General features: G+C 36.5%; 1 protein-coding gene across 2 annotated transcripts in view; it reads right to left on the bottom strand.

The window, feature by feature from the left end:
* Positions 1-6507: 6507 nt before the first annotated feature.
* The window catches only part of CD47 (CD47 molecule), a 62893-nt gene continuing 41639 nt past the window's right edge, over positions 6508-27761 (bottom strand). The window contains exons 4-9 of one of the 2 annotated variants that reach the window (XM_063109130.1): positions 19801-19908; positions 18577-18669; positions 17461-17553; positions 16007-16099; positions 10804-10835; positions 6508-6786 (exon numbers count right to left, since the gene is read on the bottom strand). In XM_063109130.1, the coding sequence (XP_062965200.1) occupies positions 6778-6786; positions 10804-10835; positions 16007-16099; positions 17461-17553; positions 18577-18669; positions 19801-19908 (428 nt within the window). In that variant the 3' untranslated portion in view covers positions 6508-6777. The remainder of the gene's footprint in view (positions 6787-10803; positions 10836-16006; positions 16100-17460; positions 17554-18576; positions 18670-19800; positions 19909-27761) is intronic. The other variant, XM_063109137.1, reaches the window with a different exon arrangement.

The following is a 27761-nucleotide window of genomic DNA, read 5'->3' as shown; positions in this document are numbered from 1 at the left end:
AAAAATATACAAGAATATTTAACTTTACCAAATGTGATACTTTTGAAAAAGTTAACTGATAATCTTTTTTTGTATCATTTCAAGCACAATTCTTTTAAGCAAATAATAAATGCCCCACCATCTATCAATCACCTTAAAGCATAAAGGTTCCATAATTTTCCAACAACTTTCTTTGAACAAAAATGAGAAAAATTGATATTTGTCGATGATTTTGAAACATTCCTGGGTAGGATCCAGGGTAACCTTTTCTGTTCCATTTAGTAATAGTTGTTGCCAGAATAATTCCCACTGACAACTAGGCATAGAGCCAAATATATGAGACATGGGATCTACTGGATCCATGATAATCATATTTTAAAGATCCCAGATATGTACCTAATCAATCCAACTTTGGAATTGAACACTTGATAACATTGCAATAAGGAAAGCTTTCTTCAGGCAGCCAAATAGATGCATCCGCTCACTTGTACAAGTGAGGCTTACGTACATCGCATTGCTAAAAACATCTGTTTGAGCTGGGGGTGGGAACCCCTGGAGAGTGAGAAGCATCCCTAGAAGGAGCTGCCTGCGAGGCAGGGTTGGAGGTGAGCCCAGGCGGTGGGGCAGCTATTTCTTCAACTGCTAGGGGAGGAGGCAGTAGCAGTGGGGAGAGCAAAGGTTTTAGTACTTTCCAGTTACCTTTAGCACACCAGAGATATATTTCCCCACAGAATCTGTTACATATGATTGGTACAGACAACTAGAGTTCACTTCACCCATAGTGCAGCTTAACTACAGCACCCCAAAAACAAATGATGGTTTTCATAAAAATGAGTAAAAAGATAGATAAATAGAAAGCTCCTCGGAAGATATATTCCATGCTTTAAACAGCATACAAACTTTTCAAACTATCCACTGGAAGCAAAATTATAGTTATGGGTTTTTTTTGGGGGGGGGAGGGGTGGGAATGCAGGTCTATTATCAAATAAGATTATTTTAAGTAGAGGCTTCTAGAAAGCCTAGCCCTAGGCTTTGCCATGGTGTTGCAACCATGGCTGTTAAGAGAGCAAGGACAGCAGTTTTGCAAATCTGCAGAAGTAGCATGCTATCTGGCATCATGACTGACATAGGACTGCAGTTTTCAGACTTACAAATCATTTTTCTTCAAATGGGACTCCTTACCAAGCATTTCTCATCATCCAAATTGGGAAAAGATACCTGGTCTTCCACAACTGGCTATTATCAGAGTTGAAAAGTTGCTGCCTTTCAGTTAAATGACTAAATACATAAGTAAATACTTTCTAAATAAGTAGAGTTCTAATCATTAAGTCCACTATCACTTCTACGCAGTGTGTAGTGCTATCTTCAACCTTAATCACTCCAATTACCCATAATTTAGGATTAAATACTTCATTTCCCTTTGATTTGGTGGATGGGGACTTGAGCACAAAGCTTACGAAAAAGACCGGGTGTATGAGGTCAGGCACAGCCTCACTTCTAATACCAAACACTGCTGATTATGCTTAAATTCCTGAGCTGCTGGAGAAATCATGTCCTACCTGGATGGTGTTACCATAATCCATTATTTTCTAAAGCTGTCAAACCTGAGGCCTTGAGGTTGGAGAGGTGCTGCACAAAAATGAAATCCAGTTGCATTCGGAAGCCCACACCTCCATAGGAGTTCTAATCAGGTTGAGTACAATTCTGTGCTGCACAGAGCAGCTTTCAGTGCAGGAGGCAGGCCATTAAATGCTTTTGAACTCCATTATCTACTCCTGCTTAGAGTGAAAAAGTCCTCATAAATGCATACAAATCAAATTGCCTATGAGGTAAGGAATGAGAGGGTACTTTGCTGCCAAATATTTCCTGTCCAAATGTTCTACAAACACACATATAATGCAGAATCACAGAGTACAGACAAAGGAATGCAGCACTGATAGGAATCCTGTCCCAAAATCCAATGACTTATCATCTGGTAACAACCCCCAGGTTTTGCTTCAGATGAACTCCTCCCAACCCCCACCAGGTTGATGTGCTGCAGATAGAGCCCATGGCCTCCTCTCCGGGGTAGGGATGGGCCAGCCCAATCAGAGCACCAGAGATGCTTGGCCTCAGTGATTGGATGAGGGATGCCATGTGACCCAGTCGGAGCACTGAGGTGCAGTCTGGGGTGGACAGGACTACTGAGAAAGAAACACGCATTCTTTTTTCACCCCTCTACTCTCCCTGTATCTGGGGGAAGGTGGTCTGGGACTGCAGTCAGCCGTTTGCCATCACACGAAACGTAGGAAGAAAGGCCACACCAAGGAGAGTGAGGCTGAAAGCTGGAGAGACATTAGGTCCTTATGACAATGTTTACAGGTCCAGAATTCAGTTGAACATCTGAATTTTCAGGTTACATTAGCCAACAGATCCCATTTTTCTTAGACTTAGGTCTTCTTTCATTTGTAATCAAAAGTCCTAAATGATAACCAGTTAAAATGGAGAACTATACATTTCATTCTCAGAAGAGGCTTATCTCACTATACAGATAAGGACGAACACTGAGATGCAGGTAGGTGGCTTGCCAGGTTCTTTGCTAGTTAATATTATGTACAATCAGTACTAGAACCCAGGTCTCCTGTATTCTCATGTAATGTTTTCACTATACCTTGCGAAAAATTAATTAAAAAATAGTTATGAAACATATTGGACTTGTTTAAAACTTAATTAAAGCTTTGCTCCAACTAAAAGTTTACTTATTGAGTGTTATACCTTAAAAATAATTTATAATATTTTAAGTCATCCTTTGCTTTATTGCCTAGAATATGTACAACCTGAAAATACATTAACTAAATTTCTCAGAAATGTGCTTGTGGTCTGCTGTAGCAGCAATAGAAATAGCCCAAGAAAATAGCTTAAAATGTTTTTATTAAGTATATATAATATTACAGGGTAATATTTACAAAGTTATGCTTTTTAAATAAAAAAGTTTCTTGGCAAAGACTGCAGATATTCAAAGCTTCAAACAGTGATAAATTGATTTAATACATATTTTAAAAAACCTTTAATAGTAACACAGCTGTAAAACAACTTTGGTCTTTAAATCACTGCAAAAAAAAAAAAAAAAAAAATGGCTGACAAATAGCACACCTTTAATCGCTATGCTAAAAAGCCCCCAAGAGAGGATCTTGCATATGGCAACACTGAAGTTCTCTTTATTTAAAATGGTTGATGGATATTTATATGACGTGGGATCTAATTCTCAACAGTGGCTTTTTGTAAATAATTCTCCATTTAATAAAAACAAAATGTTTTCCTCTCTCACCAACCATGATGATATTTTTAAGATTCCACTGATGCTATCTTACAGAAAAGCTTATTACAAATGCTTTCTTTTTTTCAAGAGGCTAAATTCATGGGAAAGCTGATCTTAAATTATCATAATCAAAAACTGTCAAAGCTAAAGGCTGGAAAACTTCTAAGTTACTGCTCATCTCTTCAAATTTACCTGGATTATCCCTATTAGCCACTGAAAATGACTTAAAGGACCCCCAGTGGGTGATGGCAGTTAATAATTTTGAAAATATGTCACACGTAAAGCTAATGTTTCTATACAAACCCTCAATCAAATAAAATACAATGAAAAGATAAAGGGTTGCCCGACAATCATTTTTCCAGTTTCCAACAACAGGTAAATAAAGGGGTACGTATTTCCATGCATACACCACAGATCTCCACTTCTGAATACCCATTGGAAGAAGAGAAATCTAGGAGGCAATATAGAGCTTAATTCTTATTGATGAGATGGAGGAATAAACATCACTTTTGAACATTATTAATTCAAATCACAATTTGGTTGGTCACTTACTAAACTGACTACAGCATCTTGAAATGAGCAATGATGGTTATACCAATTATGGGATAAAACCAAAATTTGAATTCTGACATTCTCAAGAATTTAAACAGAAAGGTCCTGGAGCTTCCAGGTGAAAAACCATTACATTTTTAGGTTTTCAGAGCATGTAAAATTTGTCAAAAAAGAAAACTCTCTAGCTCACCTTTTTCAAAATAGTGGGAAATCTAAATACAGCCAACTCTCAATCACCCAATGTATCTGCTGAGAATCTAATGTATGTAAAAAATACAGGAAGATAGAAAGGAAGAAAGAGAAACTCTTGCTATCGAAGGAATTTTAAAATTGAGTGAGAGGAGCGAAACAAACCCAAAACAACAAACCTCAGCAGAGATAACATGAAGTACTAGGAAAGGTAAGTAACAGGCAGCCAGACAGATTGGGACAGACTGCAAAGGAGAGCCAGTCAGGGAGAAGGGCTGGAGTAGAATGTTTTGGAAGAGAAGAAAAATTTGATTTGGCTGAAAAGGTTGGAAATGTTGCTGCAGAAAATGACAAAAGGTGTCACTCTGAGGACATACAATAAATAAGACTGAATGGAAGAGTCACCAGCAAAAATTGGGATCAGGGAGTAAAAAACATATTACGGGTGAAAGCGAATACATGATGCTCAAAAAATTGTTGGCAATTTAAATTTCATGTGACACAGATTGAGAACCATTATAAATCTCATTTAAAGAGAAAGAACTGGCCCAAAGGTGCCCAAGCAAGAGGACTCCTGCTGCTGTGGTCCCTTATCCAGAGAAGCTGACAGCTGGTAAAAGCGAGAGTTGATTTCATCTGGCACTTCCCTGCTACCTCTGGTGGTATTGTCTAGGGCAGTGAACGCCTCAAAAGGCAGGCCACACTGAAGAGGGCACAATAGATGGATAAGACCCAAGACTGAACCCCAAATAAATGAGAGTTTACAACATATTAAAAGGTACAACTTCAGTTTATAAAAAATTTTACTATAAAGATTTTCATACCTGACCTTCTTAATAGAGAATAGGAATTCATATCTTCTCAAGTTCATCTGCTTTTTTTTCTCCTTTCAACAAAACTGATTTATAAAGTAACATATTAGCAAAATGTAAATATTTTCAGAAGGAGAAAGCTGGAGGAGTCATCAGATCTGTATAAAGGAATATAGCTCTCTCCATATATGCTAATATTTTGGACAGCTACACAATCAGGGAAGAAAAAACCTTTTTTTCCAAGAAAAGCTGTCCTGATAGTGTGTTAAGCTTTTTGAGAGGCCTCAGCAGGTCATAAATTTAGGTTTGCCATGGGCAAACCACCTGGTCCCAACATGAAATATGGTAATTAATTTGGCATAAAAGAGGCACATGGGAACAGTCAGTGGACTAAGAAATAACTATTATTAATGCAACTACAAATATGAATGTCTTATTACACAAATAGGAAGAATTACTAGTACTTTTACAGGATATTGGTGAGCAGTCAAAAAGCTTGGCAAATTACCTAGAAGTTTTTAAAGTTTTAAGTTATCAAGTATAATTCCACCCAATAAAGATCTTTGTTTTTAAGTGTTCTTACTAAAAGCACGAAAATAACATTTGCTCTCCTGTAGGTACCCTGCTTTTGTCCATACAGAAGATGCATGTGCCTATCTTATACATATGCACATACAAACACACACCCACAGACGAGGTAAAAAAACGAGTGCTAATACTCTAAAAGTACTCAAGGCGATCACAACTGTCAGAACGTTAATTTTCTTCTAACTGGGGCAGGGAACATGGGTTTTGCTTTACTTTTCAATTGCAGGGGAAGGGGAGTAGGAGGCAGGACTACAGGAGGAAGGTGATGAGTGTCTATCATGCAACACAGATACAACAGTAATAAAACCACCCTTCCAAGGGCTGGCCTGTTGGCCTGATGGTGACATACACTATGCTGCCATGCAGGAGACTCATAGCTCAAATTTCAATCTTGCTTTTTTTTTTTCATGCCCTGGATCAGAAAGAAAGTGAAGAAACATTGTAGATTTTTGCCTTTAAATCAGAGGAAGGGAATACATATGTTACAACCATAGCTATTTTTGTTGAAAAGTGTGAACACAGTGCTCCGAGAACAAGTCTGGCTCCTTTCTGCAACTGATGCTACCATGTCACTGGACCATGTTCAAAGAGGAGAAAAGGTGCTACATCTTGTACAGCAGAAGCAAATAACAGGAGAACAAGACAGGGTTTAAAGGGCTGTGTGAATCAAAGGAAAACACATCTACCAATAAAAGTACCCTAAATCTGGAAAGCATCTATTACACTATATGCTGAAGGGGGAATGTGTGAATGGCAAACTCCAAGAATGAAAACCACTATCTCCATCAACAGCACATCAATGTAGGAGGCATAAAAGATGTTCCTAACCAAATTTCTCTCTGTACTTAATTCACTATTCCCTTGACCCAGAAGTGGCAGACGCATTCAGGTAACACCATAACTGCCAAAGCTGCTGTGAACCTGAGGAAGCCACTGTTTTTCACATATTTCTCTGAGTAACCACTAGGTTAGTGCTAAGTAATTCTTACCCAGAACTGATTTAAACTGGTGACCTAGACTCAAGAGGCCCTAGGATCTGAAAGGCATCATTCTTGGAAGTTGCCAATTCTACTTTTGCCCCTAATTGAGTAAAAATAACAACAAAAAAACTGGATCTCAATTGGGCACACAACACAGATCATAATTCTTTTATTAACTAAATTACAGCTGCTTCGAATAAAAACTTAATTGTAACAATCATTTAAGGGTCAATGACTACATTTTCTCCCATGTATGAAAATCAGTTACTTTTCTTGTTTTCTTCTCCCCAACAGCGAATCATCAGGGCCATGGTGCTTAAACATGAGTGTATTCCTTTCATATCTTAATACTCTCCAAGTCAAAGTCCATCACTTCACTTTAGTTATTCTGGAAAATTGAAAAATGGACAAATAATCACTATGTCTATTTTCTATGCATTAAAAAGTAGATGCATTTAAAGAATTTGTTTCAGATATACAGTATATAAAAATGAAGAAAACAGATCTGCAAAAGTCAGAGACATAAACCAGGTAAATCATTAGCCTTTTCAGTTTCGGTAAGGCCAATTGCCAAACAAAAATAAAATCAACCCAGTCTGATAATCTCTATTAGCTGGGATAGCTCAGGAAAACCCAACAGATATCGATTTTTCAAAGCAAAAGACACTGATCTTAGAATAATTTTGTATCACATTCACTTTAGATCTACACCATTCATTTCATGTAAGTGAAATAAACATATGATCAGGTGGTGGTAAAAGAGAAAAGGGTACTGACTGTGATTCCCAGGAAGGTATCTTGAACCTAGTTCACTGACAAGGCAGACACGCTGTGAGCACCAAGCAGTTGCCAGTAGGAAGGACCCACCAGACAGACATTTAAAAAACAAATTCTGATCAGCTGTTAGCAAAATTAAGGGAATTTCAACAGTCATCATAGATTTATTGTGCTATGAACACACAAATATTCAAGGCAAAACTGCTTTACAATATCTCCTCATGCAGTGGTTCAAAAAAAGTCATGTCTTAAAGGGAAATTAACAAAGGAAGAGGCACTCAAGGTTCTTATACTGGTTTTCTGAAAATGGAGAAAAGTTTAGTTTCTTCATATAGTTACACAAGAATGACACCACGGTAGGAAAAGGAAAGAACAAAGAGATTAAAAAATAGGATACCATAATGTAAACATGAGCAAATCATGGCACAATTTCAGGCACCAGTTTTTGTTTGTTTGTTTGTTTGTTTGTTTAATGTCTTTTAATTCATTCCTACTAACTACAATTTTTTTTTTCTGGAGGGCAGTGGCTTGTATAACAAAAAAGAAGCATTTAAAGGCTGTGACACAAACCTACAAAAGTGGAATCATTCTGTGATTTCCTTGTTGAATACAAGCTTACACATTGTTTCAAACTTCATTCACCAATATGTGATCAGAGTGTTTTCGATCTTATGCAAAAATTAACTGTACTGTGGGAAATATAGCCCAGATTTAGGGTACTTTGATTGATGGATGTGTTTTCCTTTTTATTCACACAACCCTTTAATGCTGCAATTTAGTGTAGAGATGAGCAGGTAGGTCACAGACTTTAAAACAGTAAAATATAAAGAAACTACACGATCAAGGAATGACTATAAATATTAAAGGTATGAAGAAATTTTTGATAATAAGATAAAAACACAGTTATTAAATGCCAATGGAATTGAAGAATTTAGCATGTTAAGGTAAAATCAAAATGAATGTTTGTAGCACTCAATATCTCAGATTTACTTATCTTTAAATACTAACAAATATATGTCTTTGAAAGAGTAAGTAAAGATTAGAAGTTATTATTAGTCCAGAGTTTCAAAAAAAGAAGCAAAAACTGAGTAACTAAACATTGCTCGCTCTCTCTTTCTCTCTTTTTAATCCTCTCCCAAAAGGTTAGAACCCAAGTTCCTCCTTGGAAAAGCAGAGATATTAAGTCCCCATGGGTTAAATGCAACAAAATCAGTAACAAAGCACAAAAGAGACTGTCAAAATGATAAAGATTTGGGCCAGATTATCTATGTGCTTTATAAAAAGCATTTTTAAGTTAAAGTCACCAGACACTGAATCTGAAAAATGTTTTACAGAAAGTGGAAATTTCTCTTTTCTGTGAACCACCTGACTGGAGAGTCTGATTTGTGACACCCTGCACCCTTTATAGTAGTAGTTTTATATTTTTTGGCAAAATAGATTCAAGCTTTATACATCAAGAAGCATGAATCTTTATCATTTGACAATGTCCCTTTTATTTAAAAGAATGCCATACTATGAAGAAGCTTTTTAATTTCTTTTCAATGTCCATGTTTCAACCAATCTATAATTATGGGCCCATTTTATACTTACCATCATTCATCATTCCTTTTGATTCTTTAAATGCTAAGGATTAGTAACAAGTCAAGCAGGCAGTTAGTAAGGTTCTACGAATAGAAATCATTTCTAAACAAACAGATATGCAGTAATATTGTACTAACTATTCCACAACTATATAGACACATTAATTTTAAGGCTATCATTTTATTACAAAGCCTTTCTGTGGATCACATCCACATTATCCACAAAGGAAACAGAATTAATTGGGAATACAGTTAGAGATTTACATACAAAAAAAGTGAGATGTTTTGGTCTCAGTCCATGGTTACTGTCTGTATCTTTCTGAAATTTATAAATCAGAATTGGAAGTAATTGAGATTATTCTCTACTGGGGAGGTATTATGCTTCATCTTGGACAATATAAAAGGGCAGTGGTCCCTTTGCCCAAATATCACTTGGTTAGGGCAAGCAACTACTTGGAGAGACAAAGAACGGTGTATTTTTCTCAGAGGTAAGAATATTACAAAAGCAATACAACTAATTCTTGATGAATAATCAAGAAAAGAGAGGTCAAGGCAAGAGAAAAATACTAGATTCTTCCTATCACATAATTAGGGCATTCTAACTGCTTTGAGGGCCATTTCAAATATATCATATAGTAATGGATCAAGAATAATATACAAGTTTATAATAACCACATACCATTAAGGGGTTCCTCTACAGCTTTCTGGAAAATATTTAAAATATATTTACATAAAAATATAATTGATTTCATGTCCTTTTATACTAAAATTTATATACACTAACATTTAAACTATATAGTAAAAGCAGTGAATCCTATTATCTTAAAACAAAATAAGGGAGGTAAAGGTTAAAGCAAAGCTTTCCAAGTCTAGTTAATAGTTAATAACAACTGTGTTATTCTCTTAATATTATTTTTCTGTGCAGAATTTCCCACCCCACCCTGTCTCTATCAGTTCAAGAGATCCTAACTTCTCAAAAAATATTAAAGTGGGAATATAAATAGCAACAACAGAATAAATACTAGATACAGTTAAACAAGAGATGGGAGCAAAACAGAATCATGAAAAAAGTGTTAGTATTTAAAGGTCCAGTGGTTAGATTATCTCTAAGAGACACTTTAAAAACTGCTGGCTGCTTGTGATCAATGCAGCTATGCCACCAATCTTTTTAGAATAAATACCTGTGGTAAGACCAGCACGCCCCACCCCAGCCTGCCCATTAGTTATGCGTATTAAGGCTTGTCAAACTTAGAAACATATGTAACCTCCACTTCCTGTCACAGGAGACTTCGGCTTTCCAGACAGATCTATCACCAATCCTTTATAGGAAGCTGAGTACAATATAGTTGTTCCCAGATCTTATTTCCATAAAATAGCTCTTGGGCCTGTTACCACAATGTGTCTATAATTATAAAGATTTTTTTTCCTCCTCGTTTATCCCCTCCTAAACTTGCTCTTTTTCTTGGAATTTTCTTAGATAGCTTATTAAGATATCCAAGGTATAGTGAAACCTGCAGTACAATTTTAAGGAAGAAAAATGTTTATAAAATGGGGGGAGAGAGGAGATTGAATCATAAATAAAAACAGATTTTTCAGTAATACTTTCATTTATTTTATAGAGTACAATTTTTAATGAAGTCAATTTAATAATATATTTCTCTTCCTCATTTTTAAACCTGAACTTGTCATCCTGTGTATACACATCAAATAGATCCAATAGGTCAGACAATGTATTGGAATCAGCTTCCTTCTAAATGCAGAGATAACAACTGTTGTTATATTCCAACATGTAAACTTCACAATTCTGCGAGTGAGAAGTCAGTACAATCTTAAGAAATCATTACTTCCATCTCACTGATACTACAATGACCAAAAATAGGTTTTAAAATAGAACTGGACCTATTCATGCAAAGTTTGTGAAATGATTTCAACATTCTCTTAATTTGATGTTACATTAAACTGCAAAACAGTTCAATATCTCAATTACCATTTTTCAGTCTAATCCATCAAGTTATCATTCCCAATTTATTCAATAAACTTTAACTTACCCTAGGAGGTTGTATAGTCTTCTGATTGGAAGCTGATATAAACAAATATAAGAATATAAATTTAGTAAATGAAATAAATTGAGGTAATGTAATGTTTAATTTTAAGATGAAATGTTCAAGCCTAAAACTAGAAGTGCCAGAGACTCCAGTGAAAGAGTTTCAGCTTTGATAGTCTATTAAAAAATATACAATATTCTTGATTATATGGACTGATAAAGAAAGTAACCCATGTACATCGAATACTAAACACACATTCTCTCATTTGTGCATGCCATCTCTCTCCCAAATCAGCCACCTGTTACACTTGTTAGTGGAAAAACACTGTCATCTACTCACCCCCACCATGCATTCTACACCCCTTCCTATACCACCCAGCCAGAATGTGGACAGAATGTGCACGGACTGCTCTCCCTCTATTCCATCACCCTTAGCTCATTGCTTTTGTCCATTCTCTGCCCTCCACCCGCTGCCATCTTTCCAGTTTTCAAAACTCCAGATACTAAAAAACTAAAAACAAACAAACAAACAAAAAAAAAAACCAGATCTCTCTGAGTTTAAACAGTTACTCTAGGCAGCTAGTTACAGTCACAATCAAGCCCTCCTCTATATATTCCTTCTTATCCTCCTGAGTTTCCTTTTTCACTGGTTCTGAATGGATTAGTTAATAAAGATGAAAAAATATAGGGCATGAAGAAAGTGACAAAAAGGAAAATAATTACGCTAGTTGGGTAAGGAAGAAGAGATAAACTTCCTTATAAAAACAAGTGAGGAGGCCCCAGAGCAGCTAAAGCCAGTCTTAAATACAGAATCAGAGTCCTATAGATCTGGAAGCATCAACCAGTAACAGTCCATGGATCACTCACTAGGACAGTCATCCAATTCCACTGCAACTTGCACTAGATGATAGCACTGGATCTTCTTATTAACAGATTGAGGCAAGGCCGCAGGACTGCTTTAGTGTTCTGTGCTATTTATTACCACTCCCCTACCTCCACTCTAGCAAGCTTCTGCAGCTGATGCGAAATGGTATGGGTCCTGACCCTAGGACAACCAATCTATGGGCTAGCCAGAAGTTCATAAGCCTCTCTCAAACAGGAAAAATGGCAACTGACAGCACTGCTAAGTTTCTCTCTCCCACTGGAATCTGGAGAGGAGAACAGAAAGAAGACTAGAAAGTTGGTGATGGGAAAGTAAAGTAAAAAAGAAACAGAAAGTAGGCAAGGAGAAGCTCAAATCTTACAGATATAAGTAAGAAAAGCTACTGGAAGACATGAATAGGATAAAAAATAGGAACATGAAGGAGAGGTTGAGCTACCTGGATAATAGGTAAAGAATCAAAGACAGAGGAACTCAGTAACTATAACCAACAGAAGGGCATCAAATAACTCTTGTTGCTGAGAGGGCAACATGATAATTCAGTCCTTAGAGATGTATTGGATCCTTCCAATTCCTAAGCTATACACCGTGTGGCCCAGTTATGTACCTGGCACTCATAAGATTCCTGTCTCTGTTAGTGCCATGTGGGCTTTAAGTAAACTGCCCTTACTGTGGAGGCACTTGGGTGAGCAATTTGGTTCTTGCATCCAAACAAGAGGGCAACTTCTTTTTAAAGTAGTATGAAGTAAAATGGGTTGGGGTGCACCACATTTGCAGCCTCCCAAATAAACCAAGCATAATTATAAAACTTTATCAGGAACCTTCAAGATAGTTATATGTTGCTATGGGTCAAATGTGTCCCTGAAAAGTTCATGTGCTGGAAACCGGATTCCCACTGTAACAGTGTTAAGAGGGTGGGAAATCCAATTTTGATATTTGAAAAAGGGGGGCTTTGAGAGGTGACTGGATCATGAGGACTGTGCCCTCGTGAATGGATTAATCCATTAATGGAGTAAGGGGTTGATGGTTCAATGGGTTGTCATGAGTGTGGACTGATGGCTTTATAAAGAGAGCACATGTGAGAGCTCTTGCCATTCTCGCCACATGATCCCCTGGTCACCACGGGACTCTGCAGAGAGTCACCACCAAAAAGAAGGCCCTCACCAGATGTGTTCCCTGGACCTTGGACTTCCCAGCCTCCAAAACTGTAAGAAATAAATTCATTTCTTTCTAAATTACCCAGTTTCAGGTATTCTGTTATGAGTGACAGAAAAAGGACTAATACACACATATATACAACTCATTTCAACTAAACCATGCCTTTTATCTAGGTTCTATAAAGAAAAAAAGAACTGAACGGATATTTAAATTTCTAATTGGTAATATGAAGGGTCAGAGATAAGATTTTAGAATTATATTTTTGAGCTCATAAATTTAATTATCAAAATTAATATTAATAATTGCCAAGTAACTATTTTTCTTCACTAATAACATGTAAGGAATAGTTCCTAAGTTCCAATTCTTGGGTCCAAGGAATATCACACTTGGCTAGACCCTTCTGAAAAAAGAGATCTATGGAGAACAGTGATTCAAAGGGACACCAGTCAGTTTTGACCCCTCTAATACTATAAAGCTAAACAGTACAGAAATTAATTTCACCTCAGTTAATTCTCTCCAATAGAGTTATAACCCATGTGACAAAAGAACGATTATGATTGATCTGCTATAACATGGCCCTAAGGCATTGACAGCCATATATAGAGATCAACTTTAGTGAGTTTAATTAGTTCCTTTTCATCTTTTACACTCCTACGCTCTCATGTGAAGTTATTGTTCTCACCTGCTTATCTCATTTATAAAATTAAAATGCTTCTGGTACAAAGAAAAACAATCCAATAGGGTTAAAGAAGGCTATAGCAAGTGAAAGTCAAAATTCTATTTTTTAAAATAACAATTAAGGCTACAAATTTAAAGTTGGAAATAATGAAAGTTATAAAATTAAAATTCTCATAGGGGCATTAACTCATTCTTAAAGAGAGAGCTGTGTCTTTTTTAAAAAAACTATCTGAGGATTTTATTGCATTTAAATCAAGACACATTCCTTAGGCTTTTCTAAAACTAAGCATGTGCAATGAGTAAAACTTATTTTGAAAACTTTTAAATTTTGTACTTCCTGATACAAACACTCAAATTTGCAACCTTAATGTTACATATATTCAGATTTACACAGATTAAATAAGCAAAACATACTTATTTTCCTAGTCTACCACACTATCTAAAGAGCAGCTTTTCTGTACCTTTTCTCTTCTTGCCTTTCAACTGACCGAAGGTGAGCCTCTGAACTCTGGCATCAGACAAGTTGATTTGAAAAGTTAATTTACGATATTCTCAAAATGTCAGTAAAATTAAGAGTAAATTCTTAACTTACATATAGTAAGTATATTTATATGTTAAACTACAATAAAGAAAAAGTGATTTGGGGTACTTTTTGGTATTCATTTTCATTTCAATTTTAATGTTAGAACAGTGACATTTACAGTGGTTTCACAGGCTTCTTTGGATGTAAGTAATGAAGAAGGCAGGAGAGGGAGATCGAGGGGGTGGCGGCTAGACAGCGCCTATTTCCACTTAAGGCAGTATCACCAGATCTGACAACAATTGTACTAAACATCATTCTTTGCTAGATATGGAAGGCATGTGGAGGTGTGGAAGAAAAGGATTGAGAGAGTGAGGAAAAAATAAGAACAAAAAGCTGATCACCAGTCAGACACCTAATACTACTTCATCAGAGTTGTGTGGATACCGTAGGTCACTGTTCTCAGGCATTTATGAGGAGCAACAAAATCAGCAATGTCATCTTCAAGAATCAGACACATGGTGATTAGAAGATGAAACAAAAACAGAACACGCATCAACAGTCAACGTGTTCACACTGTAGCCACCACACAAATTCCATTTTGCTTCAGATGTCTTAATAGTGTTTTATGAACTTATGTGGCATGAAATTAGAAAATATCACTGAGAAACAATGAAGACTTACAAACACATAAAGACAGATAGAATTTGGAACAGTATTTTAATATTTATCTAGTAAGCATTAATTAAAGAGGGACAGAGAATATATAACGGGATCAAACTCAATCATCACTCACCAAGAACTGAAGTTCAGGAATAAAGGTAAAATTTCTTTGAAAGTATTACGCAAGTCATATGGAAATGATTTGATTATAACAATTCAAGTTTTATAATAATTAAAAAAAATACATACAGTAAAGTTCACCTAGAGTAAAACATAAACACTGATTTTTTTACTCCATTAATTTGTAACTTTGATTATTTTGATAGGTGGTTAAGAGTTTACTTCATAAATTAAAAAACAGAGGGCTGGCCAGTTACTTAGTTGGTAGAGTGTGGTGCTGATAACACCAAGATAAATGGTCTGGATCCCCATGCTGGCCAGACACCAAAAAGAAAAAAGAAAAAAAGAATTTTGTTAGCTGGCCAGTTAGCTCAGTTGGTTAGAGTGTGGTGTTAGTAACACCAAGGTCAAGGGATCCCCTTACCAGCCAGCCACCATGAGGAAAAAAAAAAAAAAAGATTAGTATAAATCAGGTTGTAGGGAACATCTACACACTATTTCAGACACTATTAAAAGAATCTCTCTATATACATATAATAAAAATTTACACAGAAACCTGTTTGAAAATTGGCAGATTAAATACAAAGGTTAGAAACAATGAAGCTAATTCCACACTAAGAATTGTTTTAGAAGTAGTAAAAGCCTAAATTTTGAAACTCAATGTTTCTATTATATTGGTATTAACTAAAAGTGTTTTAAAGTCATGCATTGGAGGTCCTTCGCTTTAAAGTAATAAAAGTGACAGATTTTGAATTTCAATTCCTGTCTGTGAAGGGTATCCTTGTCTGTAAATAGTGTGCAAGAAGAAGAGTAAGTGACAAATAAATAGGTCAGTCGCTGCAAAAGAGCTTTATCATAGAAACAATGGAACAATTAAAAATCCTTTTCTATTATTTAAAGTGGATCCTCAACGATCTCTCCTTTTATTTAGTATTAAAAAACCTATACATTCTAATATATAAAGCTATTTTCTTTTAAACCAGTTTATAATTCAAACTTTTCCTTAATTCATATGCCTTCTACCTTCTCTAATTACCCTCAAATCATTCCATTTATATTTTTTCATTTTTGGGGTTATCAATACACTTATGTAGTCTTAAACTGGAAGAACCAATTAAAGGCATTTTCCAAGTTATACTTGTTATCTACAATTCTTGGCATAGGATAACAAAAATAAGATTGACTTACCCACAAATTTCATATAAACTAATCCAAGTAATTGTGCTAGAGCCATGATACCCAAACCTGAAATCAGAAGTGGACCATGCATTGGTATACAAGCTGTTAAAAAAAAAAAAGAAATTTTATGTTAGAAATGCATATGAAAGAACTAAACTTTTAAAAGAATCAATGATAACAGTAATAATATCAAATTTTAAGGAAAGCTAATTATTTTTCTAATGATCAAGAAACAAAAATTATCTACATATGTTCATTATTATTCACTTAGTGAAATCGCTCTAAATTATAAGAAAAAAGCCCTCTTTTGCAAAACACACACCTTCTCATATTGAAACTAATGGAAAACAGTGTGTAAAGTCTAAGGCTCTAACCAGTTGGAACTTGGTTATTTTCAAAGTTCTTTCACAAATACAAGCTACATAGAACAATCAACCCACAAGCCATATATATCAATATTCTCATAGCAAATGTATCTCACCAGGGGAAAATGAGAGTTAAAAAAGAAAAGCTCACACACCAAATGCTGGCAAGTATATGGAGAAACAGGAACTCTCATTCATTAATAGTAGTGATACAAAAATGGTATAGTCATTTTAATACTGTGAGTTTGGCAGTTTATTACAAAACTAAGCATACCATTAACATATAACCCAGCAATTGCACTCCTTGGTATTTATCCAAATGGAATTGAAAACTTATGTCCACACAAAAATACACAAATGGATGTTTATAGCAGCATTATTCATAGACACAAAAAACGGAAAACAACCAACATGTCCCTCAATAGGTTAATGGATAAACAAACTGTGCTACATTCACACAATGAAATATTATTCAATGCTAAAAAGTAATGAGCTATCAAGCCATGAAAAGACATGGAGGAAACTTAGATGAATATTGCTAAGTGAAAAAGCCAATCTGAAAAGGCTACAAACTGTGTATGACTCCAACTATAAGACATTTGGGAAAATGCAAAACTATGAAGACAGTAAAAAGATCAGTGTTGCTAGGGGTTTACAGGGAGGGAGGGATAAATAGGTGGAACACAGGGGATTTTTAGGGCAGTGAAACAATTCTGCATAATTCTACAATGGTGGATGTATGTCATTATACATTTGTCATACCCATAAAGTGGATAACACCAAGAGTGAACCCTAATGTAAATTACGAACTTTGGGTGATAATGATGTGTCAGTGTTGGTTCATCAATTGTAACAAATGCACCACTCTGGTGTGGGATGTTGAGAGGCTGTGGCTGTGTGGGGTATATGGAAGGGGCAGGGATGTATGGGAATTCTCTGTACCTTCCACTCAGTTTTGCTGTGAACCTAAAATGGCTCTAAATAAATAAAGTCTATATATTTAAAAAAAAAAAAAAAGAAAGAAAGAAAAAGAAAAAGGAAATAGAGCTCTGAGAGAAACACATACAGGGACTATATATAGAAGGATATGACTCTTACCTGAGACACAGAGGCTTAGTCCAACCAGAGCAAGTACATAGCCCAGGACCTGAATTAACAATATGGCAATGGCAAAGGATGTCATCTCAAAAGCTGGGGAAGGAAAAGGATATAACAGAAGCGTGTTGAGAGTATTTAAGAACCAATCACTCCTACTTGCAATCAAGAAAGACTGAATAATGACCAAAAACTGCCTCTGGAGTTCCTTGTCAAATGGTAGTTGCGATTCCAGTGATGGAACCCTTCCACACAAGTAGTCAGCTCCAGATTCACACATTCAGCAGGCTTTATTTTCACAGTCAGCTGAGTTGGACTGGAAGTTTTTACCCAAAACCTCACAATAACGCTGCTTTTACCACACTTGTGCATTTTACAATATGAACCACTATTATGCATGACTTCTCCACACGCATACAAAAATTGCTCTGGTGCAGAGAACCATTATACAAACACGTGATTGTAAACATCATAACCTCTATCTTGTGCATCTAGGTGATCTGTGATTTTTTAATAATACCTTTCCAGTGTATAGCAAGCCACAGATAGGCTCTAAGACCAAGTGTTAAATATGACTCTTAAATAATAATAATGATAGAAATGTCTTAGTGATTTACTCTCAAAATGCAGTGAAAACTTACTGATCATGGTTTGGATATCCATACCATCTTTTAAAACTACAGTGTCAAGGTTTGCCAATAGCTAAAAATTAGGTGTCTACTAATTATGATTTATAACCTCATTTTTTAGAACTAGTCTTTTTGATACAGAGGCTTAGCAAAGGAAGAGAAAGGGTATGTTTAACATCTACTTATAACTTCAAAGAACTGAAATTAGAATGTGAAGATAATCACTAAGATTATATAGCATAACTCAAAATTGCACTGGCATCAAATACATATGAAAATTAATTTTTAAAAAATAACTGCCTCAAAGATCTAAAATAACTTTAAAATTAATCTGTATGGGGAAATGTGACTTAGAATAGCATGAAAAATCTTTTAACAAACCAACTTTTCAGTTGTGGAAAAAAAGTCAAACATTAATATTTTCACCAAAAAAGCTGTTTTTTTAAATTAAAAAGGTAGGAAAAATCATGCTGTAACAATAAATACTCACCTGTCTTAAACACACAGTACTGAAGTAATATTAATATTCCTGTAGAAATTACAATTAAACCAAGTCCAATAGCATTCTTTACTGAATATTCACCTGTTAAGAAATAAAAATGTTTAAAATATTTTTCTACATACTTCCTACTCTTCAGGAAGTTAAAATACTTAATTTATTAAATGTATTAATCTCAATATTACTCTTAGGAACTGTGATAAGTTTAAAAATATATGTATCCCCCAAAACTTCACACGAAATAAGTGACTGTTTTTCAATTATTTAAGACATCTAAATCTCAACCTCAATGCGTCAAAACCTTGAATTGGCTCTACCTCCTTAATTACCTTATAGAATTTCAGATTAGAAACTTTGTAGCCATCTTTTACCATTGCCTTCATTTGCTACTTCAGTTTGTCCCAAAGTCAAATTGATTGCTCTTTCAAGTTGTCTTCTGAATTCATCTCCTTCCTCCCTATGCCCTTTACTAACTCCGGCTGCAAACAGAGCGGCCAAATTTATGTCCCTAAATATTACATCTAAACTCTATTCTTCTCAAAAAACAAAGTGGTGCTCTACAGCCCACCACGTTGAGTATCAGCCTTTCTCTGCTTTTCTTTACATGTGCTATGTACCTTTATTTCCCACTCACACTCCCATCCCCCAAATGCAACTGCCATTTCACACAGACTTGGTTCCCACATTCATTCCCACTTCTGTGTCTTGGCCAATGAAGTCTGCCTCTGTAGGTGTTAAATGGTGGCCCTATAGAAATGTATTTCCACACCTTAATGCCTAGAACCTGTGAATATTATCTTACATGGCAAAAGTCTATTTTGGATTATACAAGTGTCCTTGTAAGGGAGAGGCAGAAGGAGATTTGACACAGACATACACAGGAGAAGAACCAGAGGAGAGAAGGAGCCCATGTGACCACAGAGGCAAACACTGGAGTTACGCTGTCATAAGCTAAGGAATGCCAAGGATTACTGGAAAATACCAGAAGCTAGATGAGGAAGGAATGGATTCTTCCCTAGAGCTTTGAGAGGGAGTGTGGCCCTCAGGACACCCTAATTTCAGACTTACGGCCTCTAGAATGGTGAGAGAATTTCTGTTGTTTTAAGCCACCCAGTTTGCAGTGAATTTGTTAAAACAGTTCTAGGAAACAAATATACCTCCCCTGCCTTAGAAAATCTACATCCCGTGTTCCCTCCTAGTAACTGTACATCTTACCTGGAATTAAAAGAATGGCTCCAACAATGACAACTGCGGTGACCACTAGTCCAGCAACAAGTGAAATAATGGTTTTCTCATCTGTATGACTGGGTTTATATTTAAGTGCTTCAAATAAAATAAAATAAAGAATTAAATGAATTCAATCACGAGTGAAGACATTTCTGTAACTTACAACGTACAGAGACAAACTGATAACTTACCATAATTGAATAACCTCTGAGGAACAACTCCTTCGCATCATCAAGTCACCTCACATCTTTTTCATAAGTCAGTGGATAAATAGTGTCGTGGCAGTATAAATAGAATGCTTGAATTTTTAAGCAACAATTTATTCCCCTACACTTTAAAGAATGAAGTTATCTACATCAGGCTTTCTCAGCCAAAGCACTATTAACATTTTGGACTAGATAAGTCTTTGTGTGGGGGGCTCCTCTGTGCATTATAGAATGTAAAGCAGCAGCCCTGGCCTCTATGTACTAGATGACGGTAACAGTCCCCAGTTATGTGAATCAAAATTTCTTTGGACACTGCCAATGTCCCCTGACAAGCAAAATCATACAAGATTGACAATACAACACTGATATACTTCATGCTGATGGGGAATAACTGCTTAATTAGTAATACTGGCAAAAAGGGAACTTTGTTTCCCTTTTATATAAAATCAGTAAAATATCTATCTGGAAATCTAGATATTTCGTTTTGAAAAACAGGATAGAATAAATAGTGAACAAATCACACCCTTGTAAAATCCTGAGGGAGAAAAATATTTAAATTGTTCAACCAAAGTATTTTTTTTTCTTTTTTTCTTTCTTAATTTTATTTTGTCGATATACAATGAGGTTGATTATTGTGGCCCATTACCGAAACACCCCTCCCTCCTCCCTCTCCCCCTCCCACCCAACAATGTCCTTTCTGTTTGCTTGTTTGTATCAACTTCAAGGAATTGTAGCTGTTGAGTATTCTTCCCCCCACACCCCGTTTTTTTCTGTGTGTGTTTGAATTTATTTATTTATATTTAGCTCCCACCAATAAGTGAGAACATGCAGTATTTCTCTTTCTGTGCCTGACTTGTTTCACTTAATATAATTCTCTCAAGGTCCATCCATGTTGTTGCAAATGGCAGTATTTCATTCGTTTTTATAGCTGAGTAGTATTCCATTGTGTAGATGTACCACATTGTCCGTAACCACTCATCCGATGATGGTCAATTGGGCTGGCTCCAACTTTTGGCTATTCTAAAGAGTGCTGCGATGAACACTGGGGAACAGGTATACCTTCGACTTGATGAATTCCATTCCTCTGGGTATATTTCCAACAGTGGGATAGCTGGGTCATATGGCAGTTCTATCTGTAATTGTTTGAGGAACCTCCATACCATTTTCCATAGAGGCTGCACCATTTTGCAGTCCCACCAACAATGGATGAGAGTTCCTTTTTCTCCACAGCCTTGCCAGCATTTATCGTTCAGAGTCTTTTGGATTTTAGTCATCCTAACTGGGGTGAGATGGTATCTCAGTGTAGATCTGATTTGCATTTCCCAGATGCTGAGTGATGTTGAGCATTTTTTCATATGTCTGTTGGCCATTTGTATATCTTCCTCAGAGAAATGCCTACTTAGCTCTTTTGCCCATTTTTTAATTGGGTTGGTGTTTTATTATTGTAAAGTTGTTTGAGTTCCTTGTATATTCTGGATATTAACCCTTTGTCAGATGTATGTTTTGCAAATATTTTCTCCCACTCTGTTGGTTGTCTTTTAACTCTGTTAATTATTTCTTTTGCTGTGCAGAAGCTCTTTAGTTTGATATAATCCCATTTGTTTATTTTTCCTTTGGTTGCCAGTACTTTTGGGGACTTATTCATGAAGTCTGTGTCCAGACCTATTTCCTGAAGTGTCTCTCCTATGTTTGGTTTAAGAAACTGTACTGTTTCAGGGTGTATATTTAATTCTTTAATCCATTTTGAGTTGAGTTTAGTGTATGGTGAAAGGTATGGGTCTAGTTTCATTCTCCTGCATATTGATATCCAGTTCTCCCAGCACCATTTGCTAAAGAGGCAGTCTCTTCCCCAATGTATAGGCTTGGTGCCTTTGTCAAAGATCAGATGGCTGTAGGTGTGTGGGTTGATTTCTGGATTCTCTATTCTATTCCATTGATCAGTGTGTCTGTATTTATGCCAGTACCATACTGTTTTGGATATTATAGCTTTTTAGTATAGTTTAAAGTCAGGTAGTGTTATGCCTCCAGCTTTATTTTTTTTGCTCAGTGTTGCTTTGGCTACACGTGGTCTTTTGTTATTCCATATAAATGTCTGGATAGTTCTTTCCATTTCTGAGAATAATGTCATTGGAATTTTGATGGGGATTGCATTGAATTTGTATATCACTTTGGGTAGTATGGACATTTTCACTATGTTGATTCTTCCAATCCAAGAGCATGGGATATCTTTCCATCTACTTGTGTCCTCTCTAATTTCTCTCAGGAGTGGTTGCAGTTCTCATTATAGAGATTTTTAACATCCTTGGTTAACTCAATTCCTAAGTATTTTATTTTTTTGGTGGCTACTGTAAATGGACAGGCTTTCTTGATTTCCCTTTCTGCATGTTCACTATTGGAGAATAGAAATGCTACTGATTTTTGTGTGTTGATTTTGTATCCTGCTACTGTGCTGAAATCATTTATCACCTCCAAGAGTTTTTTTGTAGAGGCTTTAGGCTGTTTGATATATAGGATCGTGTCATCTGCAAACAGGGACAGTTTGACTTCATCTTTCCCAATCTGGATGCCCTTTATTTCCTTCTCTTCTCTGACTGCTCTGGCTAGTACTTCCAACACTATGTTGAAAAGGAGTGGTGAGAGTGGGCATCCTTCTCTGGTTCCTGTTCTTAAAGGAAAAGCTTTCAGCTTTTCCCCATTCAGGATGATATTGGCAGTGGGTTTATCATATATGGCTTTAATTATGTTGAGATACTTTCCCTCTATACCTAACTTATAGAGGGTCTTTGTCATGAATGAGTGCTGAACTTTATCAAGTGCTTTTTCAGCATCTATAGAGATGATCATATGGTCCTTGTGTTTGATTTTATTAATATGGTGTATCTCATTTATTGATTTGCATATGTTAAACCAACCTTGCATCCCTGGGATAAATCCCACTTGATCGTGGTGAATAATTTTATGTATGGGGTGTTGTATTCTGTTTGCTAGTATTTTAGTGAGGATTTTTGCATCTATATTCATCAAGGATATCGGCCTGTAGTTTTCTTTTTTGGTTATATCTTTACCTGGTTTGGGTAACAGGATGATGTTTGCTTCATAGAATAAGATTGGGAGATTTGCATTTGTTTCAATCTTTTGGAATAGTTTGTAAAGAATCGGTGTCAATTCCTCTTTGAATGTTTGTTAAAATTCTGCTGTGAATCCATCTGGTCCTGAGCTTTTCTTTGTTTGGAGCTTTCTGATAACAGCTTCAATCTCCTTTATTGTTATTGGTCTGTTCAGATTTTCTACATCTTCATGGCTCAGTTTTGGGAGCTTGTGTGTGTCCAGAAATTTATCCATTTCCTCCAGATTTTCAAACTTGTTGGCGTACACTTGTTTATAGTAGTCTCGAATGATTCCTTGTATTTCAGATGAATCAGTTGTAATATCACCTTTATCATTTCTAATTTTTGTTATTTGAATCTTCTCTCTTCTTTTTTGTTAGCCATGCTGATGGTTTGTCAATTTTCTTTATCTTTTCATAAAACCGACTTTTTCATTCATTGATCTGTTGTACTGATTTTTGGTTTTCAATTTCATTAAGTTCTGCTCTGATCTTGATGATTTCTCTCCATCCGCTAACTTTAGGTTTGGATTGTTCTTGTTTTTCTAGATCTTTATGGTGAAGTGTTAGGTTGTTCACTTGCCATCTTTCCATTCTTCTGAGGTGAGCATTTATTGCAATAAATTTCCCCCTTAATACTGCTTTTGCAGTATCCCACAGGTTTTCGTATGATGTATCATTATTTTCATTAGTTTCAATAAATTTTTTTATTTCCTTCCTGATTTCTTCTTGGACCCATAAGTCATTAAGTAGAATGCTGTTTAATTTCCATGTGTTTGTATAGTTTCCCAAATTTCACTTGTTATTAATGTATAGTTTTAATCCATTATGGTCTGAGAAAATACATGGGATAATTCCAATTTTTTTGAATTTGCTGAGGCTTGATTTGTGACCTAATATGTGATCTATCCTGGAGAATGATCCATGTGCTGCTGAGAAGAATGAATATTCTGAGGTTGTTGGATGGAATGTTCTGTAGATATCTGCCATGTTCAATTGGTCTAGAGTCTTGTTTAGATCTTGTGTTTCTCTACTGATTCTTTGCCTAGATGATCTGTCTAATATTGACAGTGGGGTGTTCAGGTCCCCTGCTATTATGGTATTAGTGTCTATTTCCTTCTTTAGGTCTAATAGAGTTTGTTTTATAAATCTGGCTGCTCCAACATTGGGTGCGTACATATTTATGATTGTTATGTCTTCTTGATGGATCAGTCCTTTTATCATTATGTAGTGTCCCTCATTGTCTCCTTTTATGGTTTTTAGTTTAAAGTCTATTTTGTCAGATATCAGGATAGATACTCCAGCTCGTTTTTCTTTTCTGTTTGCATGGTAAATCTTTTTCCATGCTTTCACTCTTAGTCTATGTGAGTCTTTATGGGTGAGGTGTGAGGTGGGTCTCTTGAAGGCAGCATATAGTTGGGTCCTCCTTTTTAATCCAGTCAGACAGTCTGTGTCTTTTGATTGGGGAATTTAAGCCTTTTACGTTAAGAGTTGTTATTGAAAGGTGTTGATTTATTCCTAGCATTTTATTGGTTGTTTGGTTGTCTTAGGTGTCTTTTGTTCCTTGCTTTCTGATTTACTGTTTGTTTTCTGTGTTTGTTGGTTCCTTGGGTTGTGGATAGCCTTTTTGTCTGTTTGTTTTCTCTTCATGAATGCCATTTTTATTATACTAGTGGGTTTAGATTTTTCTTGGGTTTTAATGGCAGTGGTAGTTATTTTTCAGGAACCAAACCCAGTACTCCCTTGAGGATTTCTTGTAAGGGTGGTCGTGTGGTGGTGAACTCACGCAGTTTTGTTTGTCTGAGAAATATACTATTTGCCCTTCATTTCGGAAGGATAGCCTTGCAGGTTAGAGCATTCCTGGCTGGCAATCTCTATCTTTTAGTATTTTGAATATATCATCCCATTCCTTTCTGGCTGTTAGGGTTTGTGATGAAAAGTCTGATGTTAGCCTGATTGGGGCTCCCTTATAGGTGATTTGATGCTTCTCTCTTGCAGCTCTTAAGATTCTCTCTTTGTCTTTGAGTTTTGCCAATTTGACTATGACATGTCTTGGAGAAGACCTTTTTGGGTTGAATACGTTTGGAGATCGTTGAGCTTCCGGGATCTGAAGATCTGTGATTTTTCCTATACTTGAGAAGTTTTCTGCCACTATTTTGTTGAATATGTTTTCAATGCAATGTCCGTTTTCCTCCCCTTCTGGAATACCCATGACTCGATATTTGAGTGCTTAAGTTTGTCTGATATCTCTCTCAGATTTTCTTCAATGCCTTTGATTCTTTTTTCTTTTTTGTCTGCTTGTGTTATTTCAAACAGCCCATCTTCAAGTTCAGAAGTTCTCTCTTCAACTTCCGCAAGCCTGCTGGTTTACCTCTCCGTTGTGTTTTTTATTTCACTGAATAAATTGTTCAGTTCAGCAAGTTCTGCTACATTTTTTTTCAGGGCATTGATTTCCTTATACATTTCCTCTTTCAGGTCCTGTATACTTTTCCTCATTTCATCATGGGGTCTAGCTGAGTTTTCTTGTATCTCATTCAGTTTCCTTAGAATTATCACTCGAAATTCCTTGTCAGTCATTTCAAGGGCTTCTTGTTCCATAGGATCTAGAGCTTGAGATTTATTATCTTTGGGTGGTGTACTTTCTTGAGTTTTCATATTTCTGGTGTCTTTTCTTTGATCTTTATTCATTGTGGCAGGGGGTTTCACAGTCCCCAGGTTTGCCACTATTTCCTGACTAAGATATTGCTGGGGTTGCCAATTTGGTTTGGCTACCTCAGTGACTACTCAGTTGGCCACTAGTGCCTTGCGTGTGTGGTTACCTCGGGTGTTGGGCCCCTCTGAGGAGCCACCTCTCTGGTCAGCTTGGACTCTGCCAGGCTGCTGGGTGACGGGGCGGTACTGCAGGGTGTCGCTCCTGCCGCTGCCGGTTCCCCCGCTGCTGCCGCTCACACCACTGCTGCCGGCTCCACTGCCGCCGCTTCTCCCACTCCCGCTGCTGCCAGTGGCACCCGTGCCGCTTATGCTGCTGCCGCTGGTGGCTCCGCTGCTGCCACTGCCGCGGGTTCTACCGCTGCTGTGGCTGCCGCGGGGTCTACCGCTGCTGCCCCTGCCGCGGGGTCTACTGCTGCTGCCACGGGTTGTACCGCTGCTGCTGCGGGTTGTACCACTGCTGCTGCTGCCGCGGGTTCTACCGCCGCTGCTGCCGCCGCGGGTTCTACCACTGCTGCCACTGCCGCCGTTACCGCTGGCACCACCTCCTCTGCTGCCGTTGCTGTCCTGGGCGCCGCTGCTGCCGCTGCCGCTGCTGCTGGTTCCTCCGCTGCTGCCGCTGTCGCCAGCTCCGCTGCTAGCGGTTCCTCCTCAACCAAAATATTTTAATAAAAATGAACTGCACAGACTCAAGAGAATTCATCATATATGTTATTGTGTCTGATGCTAGCTCTATTGTTAAGTATCTGGTACCTACTCTTAAAGAAAAATGTAATGGATAAGCCTAAACACAGCATTTCTTTTACTAAACTGACCTTTTTTGATTGGGTTAATATTGAAATTAATTTTTCACCAAGAAAGTTGTTAAAGGTAATCTAAAAGCAGACTGAGTAGCAGAGGGAAGCAGAGAGTGACTGAAATTTTGCTGTATGTCATCCACACAGATATTTTCCATGCCAGTAGTCAATGGGGAAAATACTTCAAATATTATATTTAGCATTTAATTTTCCTCCACTAAAATGACAAACAGATTAAATATAGTAAAAACAACAAATAACCCCCTGAATGGTCAAGTTATAATCTATGTTTAAGGTTTACTACAGGCACAAGAAGATTTTTTGAATCTCTACCTACTCATACTTTAGAATATAACCTCAACTTTAGGGGGAGACAGAGGTTAAGCAATAATCTATCTATCCTGAAGCTGAGTAACTGAAATCCACATTAATCAGAAACCCACATTGATCAGAAAACATCATATGGCAAGTTCCCCAGGTTTTTATGTGATCTGTTACTTCCATCTGCCTTGGAATTTATGTGACTTCTACTCAGTAATATCCTTGCCTTCCTATAAGGCACAGAGGTTTCACAACTTCCCTATTTTCTAGGCTAGAAAAATATCGAGTGTATAGGTCACAAATGGCACGGGCACAGAAAAAAGAAACTTTCTGCAGACATATGTTAAATTTTCCATTTTAGTTCCATGTGTATTGTTATCTAAATAGAGCTTAAAAGTTCTGCGAAGGGTTATAAAATAGAAGCTGTTTCATATGTACCTGACAATCAATCAAACACTCATAAGAGACTCTTCTGGGTTTAATTCAATATATAAAAGACCTGCTATGATCAAGCAACAAGAACTTACCTTAGAGTACAGTATAATTTCATGCAAAAAGGCTGACATGTCATTCTTAACAAAAATAAGAGTTTGAATCTCATATAAAATTCAACCTCTTCAGGGTTAGAAGAGTTGCTATGAGCAAAAAATTTCAACAACAGAAATTTTATTTTATAAAAATGAAATACCACAAAAATACTACTATTGACAGTATTCTACCATAAAACGGTCTTTTCCCTTTGAGTTTAAGTACACTATATGTTAGAGATAGCTTTAGCTATGTTGAATGGTTCAACTACTAATTATTTTC

The sequence above is a fragment of the Cynocephalus volans genome, chromosome 1, assembly GCF_027409185.1.
Source record: "Cynocephalus volans isolate mCynVol1 chromosome 1, mCynVol1.pri, whole genome shotgun sequence".
NCBI classification, from domain to species: domain Eukaryota; kingdom Metazoa; phylum Chordata; class Mammalia; order Dermoptera; family Cynocephalidae; genus Cynocephalus; species Cynocephalus volans.
Note: the sequence above shows the minus strand (reverse complement) of the source record. Positions and strands in the feature narration are given on the sequence as shown.